The sequence below is a fragment of the Sapajus apella genome, unplaced genomic scaffold, assembly GCF_009761245.1.
Source record: "Sapajus apella isolate SASKATOON/1434 unplaced genomic scaffold, GSC_monkey_1.0 scaffold74, whole genome shotgun sequence".
Lineage (NCBI taxonomy): Eukaryota > Metazoa > Chordata > Mammalia > Primates > Cebidae > Sapajus > Sapajus apella.
Genome location: NW_022437014.1, coordinates 8,431,531 through 8,443,046, shown reverse-complemented (window position 1 = coordinate 8,443,046; position 11,516 = coordinate 8,431,531). Strand labels below are relative to the sequence as shown.

General features: G+C 40.6%; 1 protein-coding gene across 3 annotated transcripts in view; it reads right to left on the bottom strand.

The window, feature by feature from the left end:
• Positions 1–10,134, bottom strand: part of PSMA3 (proteasome 20S subunit alpha 3) — a 26,190-nt gene extending 16,056 nt beyond the window's left edge. For 2 of the 3 annotated variants that reach the window (XM_032251190.1, XM_032251191.1), the window contains exons 1-5: positions 10,018–10,134; positions 6,486–6,568; positions 5,077–5,200; positions 632–733; positions 480–553 (exon numbers count right to left, since the gene is read on the bottom strand). In XM_032251190.1, the coding sequence (XP_032107081.1) occupies positions 480–553; positions 632–733; positions 5,077–5,200; positions 6,486–6,568; positions 10,018–10,038 (404 nt within the window). In that variant the 5' untranslated portion in view covers positions 10,039–10,134. The remainder of the gene's footprint in view (positions 1–479; positions 554–631; positions 734–5,076; positions 5,201–6,485; positions 6,569–10,017) is intronic. The other variant, XM_032251189.1, reaches the window with a different exon arrangement.
• Positions 10,135–11,516: the final 1,382 nt, after the last annotated feature.

The following is an 11,516-nucleotide window of genomic DNA, read 5'->3' as shown; positions in this document are numbered from 1 at the left end:
AAAAAAAAAAAAAAAAAAAAAAACGCTTTGGGTTGTTTTGTTTATTTTTTAGAGGCAGAGTCTCTATTACCCAGGCTGGAGGACTGTGGTATGACCACAGCTGACTCCAGCCTTGAACTCCTGGGCTCAAATGATCCTCCCAAACAGCTCCTAAGTACTGTGACTACAGACATGCGATATTGCAGCTGGCTAAAATTTTAAATATTCTGTAGAGATGGGTCTCACTGCATTGCCAACGCTGGTGTCAAACTCCTGGACTCAAAGGATCCTCCCACCTCAACCTCCCAAAGTACTGGGATTACAGGCATGAGCCATGGCACCCAGCCTCAAACAATTTCTACGTGCACTGTTTTATTTAATCATTGCCCTAATACTTCTCAGCAAGAATTCCTATTTTTAAGTATGTAAAAGGCTAAGACGCTGGGGAACATAAATATCTATAGTACACATCTGACTTTTGAATTCACAAAATTTCATACCTGCAGCCAAAAGGTCTAACAGCACTGTAGAGTGTATATGCATGCACATACATGGCCACTCTGTCTGCAAGATGCTACGGAGGGAAACAGAAGAGCTTATTAATAAACTTCTATTACTGTCCAAAAGGTTCTTCAATATGTCATCAACTTACTTTTAGTGGAATGTTGTAGCCAAAGTTAGATCTAAAGTTGGAAGCTTCTTCTCTGGCTATGTCTGCTAAAGAACGAGCATCTGCCAACAAACCTGCTACTGCCTGAAAAAAAAAAAAGCACCAATTTACTAGAGGATCACACTCCTATCACAAATCAAAGTCTGCAATTATTACAGACTTATTAAATATTTTTTTTAACAGGTATTACCATTCAAAATAAACTTTTTTGGCTTAAAGGTCTCTACAAAGCATTTTGATGCCTCAGTATGAAATTACAATTTAGAAATTTGGTAAGTATAACTTCATTGTTTTGTTCAGTGCTCATATTCAGGACTACTTCTATCATAAATCCTCTTCTCCCGATTTACCACGTCATTATAAAGAATAAAAACCACGGGTCTTGGTCAGATTTCATCTTTTTTTTTTTTTTTCTGAGTTTCACTCTGTCACCCAGGCTGGAGTGCAGTGTCACCATCTGGGCTCACCACAACCTCTGCCTCCCAGGTTCAAGTAATTCTCCTGCATCAGCCTCCCCAGTAGGTGGGATTGGCTAATTTTTGTATTTTTAGTAGAGACTGGGTTTGGTTTCAGCATGTTGGCCAGGCTGGTCTCGAACTCCTGACCTTAGGTGATCTGCCCACCTTGGCTTCCCAAAATGCTGGGATTACAGGCATGAGCCAACATGCCCAACCCAAATTTGATCTTTTCTCTCAAGTTATTAAAGGTTGAGGACATCTAATCTGAAAATCTGAAAAATGCTCCAGAATTTGAAACTTTTTGAGTGTCAACATGATACTCAAAGGAGATGCTCAGTCGAGCTTTTTGGATTTTTAATTTTCAGATTTAGGATGCTCAAATAAGGAATATATAATGCAGATATTACAAAGTACAAAAATATCTGATAAATTGCTGGTCCCAAGCATTTTAGATAACGGATACTCAACCTGTAAATGTTTTGTTCTAAAAGACACAGTCACGAATCTTTTTCAGCCTATTGGCTGAATAAACTACAATGATAAGCCATTAATCTTTCAAGATTTGTGGCTTAGAACTGCAGTTACTATGGATGTGCAGAGAGGCCCTCAGGTAGTGCGGTGAAATCACGTTAGTATGGCATATTTTAAGTTTGGAGAAAACTGTCCAAGTAGTTCAGTTTCAACATTAGATCATTTTACTACATTCCCTTCAATGCCATCACATCTTTGAGAAGTTAGGCTGTAAGTGGTGACTGTGAAAAAGAACTGTGCAAAAATCAGTGTGGAACAGGAATGACAACAGCCACATCCAAAGTTGGGAGGTTGTACATATTAGAAATTTTGGTTGCTTAAAATGAAATGTTTTAATTTTTAAATATTTTTTACTATGTGTTTTAAAAAAAAAAAAAAGCTACTAAGTTTTCAGGATGTAAATACTAAGTTCTTTGGACTTAAATATGTAATAAATGAAACCATTAGATATTTTTGGCCTAGGGAAGCCATGAAAAAAAATACTAATGCTTAAGGTACCATAAACCTCTAGCTTAGGACAGCTGCAGAATTTAAAAGTGGTATCAAAATCTTAATAGCCTTTTTTCCTATGCGACCAAGTAACAGTAATAATAATTACTAAGAGATACTGAACACTCATTATGTTAAGCATTTTACATAATAATTTTTAACCTCACAACAACTGTATGTGGACTATTATCTCCCTTCTTTTGCAGACAAAAAAATGGGTGTTTAGCTTATTATTATTATTTGTCTTTTTTTTTTCCTTTTTGTTGAGAATGGGGTCTTGCTATATCACCCAGGCAGGTCTCGAACTCCAGGGCTCAAGCTATCCTCCCACCTCTGCCTCCCTAAGAGCTGGGATTACAGGTGTGAGCCACAGCACCGGGCAGAAATGGGTGTTTAGAATAACTTCCCCAAGGTAACCCATGCCAGTAAGTTACACCATTTAAAGAATCTTCTATTGCTTTAGAGAAAGCTTACTGTAAAGTGACATAATTCTCAAATCACTTGAAGATGACAACTGTGGAGGGAGGGACGATATTAAGCCTTAATTTTCTCCAACCTTCTTCAATGTCTGATGTTGGCCAGGGACATTGGCTCATACCTGTAATCTCAGCAACTCAGGAGGCTGAGGTGAGAGGACTGTTTGAGCCCAGGAGTTCAAGACCAGCCTGAGAAACACAGCAAGATATTATCTCTTAAAAAAAAAAAAAAAAGCCTGTGTGGTGGCACACTTTTGTAATCACAGCTACTTGGGAGGCTGAGAGGCAGGAGAATCACTTTCGGCCAGGAGTGCAAGGCTGTAATGAGCTATGATCATGCCACTGCACTCATGCCTGAGCAACAGAGCAAGACCTATGTGTGTATGTATATATATGCATAATTTCTTTCAAAATATACTTAAACTTTTTCTATTAAATAAAAGAATACAAGATCACCTCCTACTAGGTAGGTTACAATCTAGCAAGTCTCATCAAAACATATCGGTTTCACTGGCAATAATCTGTTCAGCATTACCCTTAGCAAACTAACAAAAAAACAGAACACCAAAAACTACATGTTCTTTCTTGTAAGTGGAAGCTAAATGATGAGAATTCATGGATACAAAGATAGGAACAACAGACACTGGGGCCTACTTGAGGGTGGAGGGTGGGAGGAGGAAGAAGATCAGAAAAAATAACTGCTGGGTCCTAGGCTTAGTACCTGGGTGACGAAAAAATTCTGTACAAGAAAAAAGAAAATGTATATATACACAATGGAATACTATTCATCCTTTAAAAAGAATAAAATCCTAGGCTGGGCACGGTGGCTCACACCTGTAATCCCAACAGTTTGGGAGGCCAAGGTGGGTGGATCACTTAAGAGTTTGAGACCAGCCTGACTAACATGGTGAAACCCCATCTCTACTAAAAATACAACAATTAGCTGGGTGTGGTGGTATATGCCTGTAATCCCAGCTACTTGAGAAGCTATGGCAGGAGAATTGCTTGAACCCGGGAGGCAGAGGTTGCAGTGAGCTGAGATAGCACCATTGCACTCCTTCCTGGATGACCGAGCGAGACTCTGTCTCAAAAAAATAAAATCCTGTCATTTGCAGCAAAATAAATAAATCTATTAAGGAGAAAAATACTGTTGAGATAAAGTAATCTTTGAAAGAAAAAAGCATAGCTTCATGGTTTGCTGGTTATACTCTACTGGCACCTTTTGTGTTTGTAACGTTACATCTCATTTAGACATACGAAAGCTATCAGCTGAACGATGTGGGTCATATAAGGTGTCTTTTCACTTAGAAAGCACTCTGGAATAACATGCAGACCAAAGTTTGAATCCCAGCTTTTCTTTACTAGCTGTGCATCTATTTTTTCACCTGTGAAAATGGCATCAGGCTGGGTATGATGGTTCACATCTGTAATCCCAACACTCTGGAAGGCTGAGGTGGACGGAATTACTTGAGGTCAAGAGTTCAAGACCAGCCTCGCCAACATGGTGAAACCCCATCTCTACTAAAATTATAAAAATTAGCTGGGCATGCTGGCAGTCACCTGCAGTCCCAGCAACTTGGGAGGCTGAAACAAGAGAATTACTTGATTGCTGGGACAACAGTTGTTCCCAAGTTGCTGGGACAACAGAAGGCAAGGTTGCAGTGAGGTGAGATAGCACCACTGCACTTCACCCTGGGCAACAGTGCGAGGCTCTGTTTCAAACAAAAAAACAGTAAAAAAAAAAAAAAATGATATTAATAAAACCTTCACTGGGTTGTCAAGATTAAACAAGGTAATTTATGTAAACAGCTCCCAGCATAGAACCTAACATAATCTCTTTTCTTCCTTTCTTTTCACATGGCAGAGTTAGAATCATTTCATTCCTTTTTTTCTGTGGTTCCTTTTTTTCAGTGGTTCTTATTAAGCCAAGTCTGCCATCTATGTAGGGTAACTTTGGTATATACCAGTAGTGTATTTATGGCCTGGCTTGCAATTTAGTCACTCACAACTTAGATACCAACTGCATGAATAATGTAATTTCAGTGATGCCTTATGAAACTATTATGGATGTGTACACTTTTCATTAAACATCCTTTCCTGATGTTTCACCTTATATAAAGGTATATCTGATGGCATCTTTACTGTGACAGTGATCCCCACAAGATACACAAAAAGCTAAAGATTCTTTGCCTCTCAAGTATATACCTTCATTAGTGATCTGTGCTGTCAAGATCTCATTTCTACACATACTCCCCTTCACCCTTCTCCCTCTCCTGCTCTTCTTTCAGAAACTTGGTTTTTCCCCTATCACCAATAAGGGTGTGAGAATGCTGCCTTTCTACTGGACAGTGAACTAGACAAATGCAGTAACTCACCCTGATTACTTTTATGACTGCAGAGTGGTCTATTCCAGTCAGTTACTTCAAAAGAAATTGGACAAGACAAAAAGGAACATTTTAAAACACAACCTTACCATTCCAACGTGCCGATCAACATTAAAAAGTCGTTTGTTGGAACCTTCTTCATAAAGTTTAGAAAGGACTAATTTTTCTACCCCAAAGACAACACCATCTTTACATCTGATTCCAATAGCTGTACTGAAACAAGGAGAAGAAAATCAGTTTTTTACCTGAAAAGAAACTTCATCAACTTAAATTTGACAAAAAAACAAAACAGGTAACATTTAAGGCATGCCAAATACCTTAAAACATTTGAAAACCAGAAAGAGAAAACACACTAAAGTGTAATAAATACATTAAATCCATATAAATATCATGTGACCCTCCCTCCAGAATCTAGCACATCATTTGACTAAAAATATATTAATATATAAGTATACTTTGGGAGGCTGAGGCAGGTGGATCATCTGAGGTTGTAAGTTCGAGACCAACCTGACCAACATGGAGAAACCCCGTCTCTACTAAAAATACAAAATTAGCCAGGCATGGTGGTACATGCCTATAATTCCAGCTACTCAGAAGTCTAAGGCAGGAGATTCGCTTGAGCCGGGGAGGCAGAGTCTGCAGTGAGCTGAGATTGCACCATTGCACTGCAGCCTGGGCAACAAGAAGGAAACTCTGTCTCAAAAAAAAAAAAACAAAACCCACATTCATTTTTAAGGCTTCAATTTTTTTAAACTATTTCCTCATCTTTGCATAAATGTGACTTTAAAAATCATATTTAGGCTAGCCACAGTGGCTCACACTTGTAATCCCAGCTTTTTGGGAGGCCAAGGCAACCGGATCACTTGAGGACAGGAGTTTGAGACCAGCCTGGCCAACATGGTGAAACCCTGTCTCTACTAAAAATGCAAAAATTAGCTGGGTATGATGGTGCATGCCCGTAATCCCAGCTACTGGGGAGGCTGGGGCAAGAGAATTACTTGAACCCAGGAGGCAGAGGTTGCAGTGAGCCAAGATCATGCCACTGCACTCTAGCCTAGATGACAGACTGAGACTCAAGTCTCAAAAAAAGAGAGACACAGAGATAGAAAAAAATCTTTGCTGAATTGAACATGTGACTAATTGCATTGGGCATTTAAAACACAAGGTATATGAGAAAAAATAATAAGGTCACAAACCTAATGACCAAGGAAACCTATGATACAAATCAAGAATTTGAAAATGGAAAACAAAAAGATGATAATCAATGTGATTTTATAGACTCTGAGACATGGATAATTTAAGTAGATAATCCTGGAATCAACAGGAAATATAGGACTGGGGCTCATAGAAAACATCTGGCCTAGAAAGAGATCTGGAAATGAATAAATTGAGATTTGGGGACCTATACTAATTTGTACCCAAGTAACATAACAAAGTCTCATCACCAAAAATATATAAAAGGAGACATTTAATACCTGGTTAAAACAATGTTTCTTACCTACTATTTTCCACAGCCTTCATAGCATATTCAACTTGAAAAACTCTTCCGTCAGGAGAGAATGTAGAGGCTGACAGGTCATACTAAGGAGAAAAGGGCAAGAGTAAGCTTCTATCTTTGGTAGTAATGACCATACAATTTCTTCCCCTCAAAATGGGCTAAACATCAGGAACATGTGGTATCTCAACAAAGACCTTGCTTTCAAGAGAGGAAAGGAAACCTATCAGAGCAGCAACAGTAGCTAAGATAAAGCTATATATACCTTATATTTCAGCTATTAAAGTGTAATGGATACAAGTCCCAGGGGAAGTCAGAACAGTTTTCACACAGCCCACAAAACTCATTTTTGAGGCTGGGTGTGGTGGTTCACGCCTGTAATCCCAGCACCTTGGGAGGCCGAGGCAGGTGGATCACCTGAGGTCAGGATTTCAAGACCAGTCTGACCAACATGGAGAAACCCCATCTCTACTAAAAATACAAAATTAGCTGGGCATGGTGGTACATGCCTGTAATCCCAGCTACTCTGGAGGCTGAGGCAGGAGAATCGCCTGAACCCAGGAGGCGGAGGTTGCGGTGAGCTGAGATCACGCCATTGCACTCCAGCCTGGGCGACAAGAGCAAAACTCCATCTCAAGAAACACACACACACACAAAACCAAAACACATTTTTGAAAAAGATTAATATTTAGAACCAGCACTGGAGTTAGAACATTTAAATTTGTAATCATAACTCTGCCATTAACAAACTAAAAGACTTCAAATCGTTCAACATTCATCAAACACTTAGTGAGCATCTATTATGTTGGTCACTATATGGAATACAAAGATGAACACTCATTCACCAAGTCCTTCAATTTCAAATCAGACATGAATCCAGGTGCGAGAGATACAGCAGCAAATCAGAAAAGGCACTAAGATGAAAATAAAAGAGTAAAGCGATAGAAGAAACTACTACTGACTACATCATCAGGGAAGGCCTTCTGGGGCAGTTATATTTAGGATGAGTCAAACCTAAATGACAAGGAGCTAGCCATTTAAGATATGATGGAAAAGCCTTCTTGGCATTTGGCACAAAGATCTTAGGGTTGAAATAAGGCTAGCACAGTCAAGGAACAGAAGTAAGCTCAATGTGTCCCGAGCACTGTAAGAAGCAGAAAAAAAGAGCAGACTGTGTTAGTGAGGTAGTTGAGGGCCAAATTATGATGGGTCTTCTAGGATGGAATAAGGACTTTGTATTTTATTCTAAATGCAATGAGGAATTTAAGCAGTGGGGTGGTATGATCTACATTTTTCAAAACCTCATTCTGGTTTTATGTGGAAAATGAACTGTAGAGAGAACAACAGAAGTAAAGATAAGGTGTTCCAAAGACAGTGGTAGTAGCTTAGATAAGAGAAGAGGTGGAAAGGAATACCTTTTGAGGGTATAGTAAAAAAATTAAATAAACAAAAATGAACTTGCTAAGTCAGGCGCGGTGGTTCACACCTGTAATCCCAGCACTTTGCGAGGCCAAGGCAGGTGGCTCACAAGGTCAAGAGATCGAGACCATCCTTGCGTACGTGGTGAAACCCTGTCTCTGCTAAAAATACAAAAATTAGCCAGGCATGGTGGCACGCACCTGTAATCGCAGCTATTCGGGAGGCTGAGGCAGGAGAACTGTTTGAACCAGGGTGTGGAGGTTGCAGTAGGTCAAGATCATGCCACTACACTCTAGCCTGGCGACAGAGCGAGACTCTGTTTCAAATAATAATAATAATAATAAATAAAATAAACTTGCTAAAGGGTTGGCTCCGGGAGTACAGTTAAAAAAAGGAATTAAAGATGAATCACAGATTTTTTTTTCTTATGACCATTCACTGAGCTCAAGACTGTAGTAGATTCAAAATGGCAAGGTGAGGAGAAAACCCAGAGCTCTTTGACATTCAGTATGAAATGACTATTAAACAATCAAGTGGACAGATATATCAAGCAGATAAACAAATATTCATATCTGGAGTTCTTGGAAGAAGTGAAGACAGAACATAAGCCTTCAACAGTGGCACTTTCTGAGTCTGTTTCCTGATCTCTGAAACCCAGATCATTAACTCTACCATTGTTAATAAATTATCCCACATGGTTACATTATCAAGTATTTTTTAAAAGGTTTGTAGAAGTGCTGGGCACGGTGGTTCACGCCTGCAATCCCAGCACTTTAGGAAGCCGAGACGGGCAGATCACAAGGACAAGAAATCGAGACCATCCTGGCCAACATGGTGAAACCCAGTCTCTACTAAAAATACAAAAATTAGCTGGGCATGGTGGCGCACGCCTGTAGTCCCAGCTACCTGGGAAGCTGAGGCAGGAGAAGCGCTTGAACCAGGGAGGTGGAGGTTGCAGTGAACCGAGATTGCACCACTGCACTCCAGCCTGGCAACAGAGTGAGACTCTGTCTCAAAAAAAAAAAAAAAAAAAGTTTGTAGAATGAAATACTACTAATTGAAAGTATTATTAATATAGTTGCAAAGTCAATTAGCTACAAGATTATTGGGCACTTATCCAAGAAAAGTATGGCAGAACTTAGCATTCATAACCGAATGGATTTAACCACTCCAGACATTAAGTTGCCTATTATCAAATTTAGACACCAGTACTTGAATTTAAGGCTGAGCATGAGAATCTTGTTAAGAAGTAGAAATTGATGAACTGAGAAACTCATTATTCAATAACTCTAGTGCAAATGACCAATAAATCTTTTAGAAACTGTATTTTTTTATGTAGAGAAATACATAAAAGGCGTAAACTGACTGCACATAGGCTATACGTTTAACAAAGGAAAGCCAAACAAGTTAACAGGTCTCACTGCAAAATCCTCAACAGTCTATCAAAAGTCTGAAGCGGTTAAGTTTCTATGTGACCATTTAAACATTTACGGAATAAACGCCTAAAAGCGCTATTAGGTAATTTTTGTAGGAAAAACAAGGACAAAGGAAATACTGAAGGATTCATGAGATTTTAGCTTTCCAGATCATTTTAATTCTGTTCCGACAGGGTTTCCAGTGACTCTTAGGCTGAGCGGTCGATGATCAGTACACTTAAAAGAAAGACAGAGAGGGCCCGTGAATCAGCAGCACCCTGGGAACTGCAAACGCAGTCCACAGAAAGCACGGTCTCCAGACCGTGGAATCCCAAGCCGCACTGCCTCGGTGGCTCTCTCAAGAGAATGCACTATTTCAAGCCTCACGAGTTTCCACTTTCGGTTTCCCTAAGCGGCTGAAGAAAGTGACTCAGCAATCCAAAGCTGCTCCAAACCTCACTGCGGGGACGTCAAGCCGGCTACACCTGAGCTAAAAAGCTTCAGGAGTCACAGTCACCTGAGACGCGGGCCTAGCACAGAGGGGATAAAGATGACCGGTCTCCAAACAGCTGCAAGTGGCCCATCCAGCCGAAGGCGGCCCCAGAGCACCCCGAGTCCAGGCACCCCATGTGGTCTGATGGACTTCCCTTCAAACCCAAACCTTAGGTTAGACTATCACACAGAAGAGACAGCAAACTCACCCCAGTGCCGATGGAGCTCATCGTGCTAAACCCGACCGGACGCGCAGGGCTTCCAGGCCTAAAGCGCTTCCCCTACACCACAGGACCCCACAGGCTAGTAACAGGCCAGCTCATTGGCTGCACCACCAACCAATAGCCTTTTTCTCTATGGCTCTTTCCGCGGCTGCGTCCCCCAGGACGAGGAGTATTGTGGGAAAGAGGCGGGACGCGAGAGGTGGGAGGCGCGCAAGTGCAGAAGCAATGGTGGAGGAGTTAACTGAAGGCGAAGGCTCCTGCGTCAGTCCCCGTACTTTGAGCTGCCTGGCGTCGTGGTATTTCAGAAGCTACAGTGTTCCTTTCCTAGGAATTATTATTTATCTTTTATGTTATTCTTCCTCGTCACTTTATTCTTTCTTTAAGCAAAAGGGAGAGATGTTCGTATACTCTCACAAAGAGTAGAAAAGCAGTAGGGGCCAAGTCACCTGACCTCCTCGGCTTCCCGGCCCAGACCCAGTGTCTTGATGTCATCCACTTCACCTTTTTATGCTCAGGCTCTTGGGAAGTTTCACTTCAAGCGTATCATCTTTGAATTCAGCTCGGAATTTTACGGAAGTATTAGTGCTGTTTCTATGAGTATAACGCCTTTTAGTAGAATTAAAGATATGTCTGATTAAAGATATTTATTGAGCGCTAATATATTCCACGTGTTCAAGAAAAAGCCATGAACAGAACATACCCCCGTTTCTCATGGAATTTGCATTCAGTGGCAGGGAATAGGTAACAATAAATACGCAAAATAAGTAGTAAGAAGGAAGAGTGCTTTAATAGACAATCGAGGCAGTAACTTTAGGCAGTGTGCTCAGGAAGTGGCTTTCTGAGAGGGTGATATTTAAACTAAAATGGGCAAAGACTGAGTGGTTTAGGGAACAATAAACTTGGCTTGCGCTAGGAACTGTCATGTCAAAGTGACCTCTCATAATGATTAAGTGGGGAAGAGTGACAGGAAGATAACAAGTGCACATGTGACCAAATCTTGAAGTGGTTTAGTTTTTTTTTTTTTTTTTTTTTGACAGAGTCTCTCTCTGTTGCCAGGCAGGAATACAGTTTCGCTATCTTGGCTCACTGCAACCTCCGCCTCCCAGGTTCAAGCGATTCTCCTGCCTCAGCCTCCCGAGTAGCTGGGACTACAAGAGCCCGCCACCACACCTGGCTAATTTTTTGTATTGTTAGTAGCGACGAGGGTTTCACCGTGTAAGCCACGATGGTCTCGAACTCCTAACCTCGTGATCTGCCCTCCTGGGCTTCCTAAAGTGCTGGGATAACAGGCGTGAACCACCGCACCTAGCTGTGGTTTGGATTTTAATACATTTGTAAATAGGCCATCAGCATTTTTTTACTCCTAAATATTAATTCATCAGTGTGTATTTATTTTACATAGCCACAGTATTCTTGTGAAAATCAGAAAATTAGCAATACTATGATCTATCAACTTATGCATTTTTTTGACAACTGACTCAATA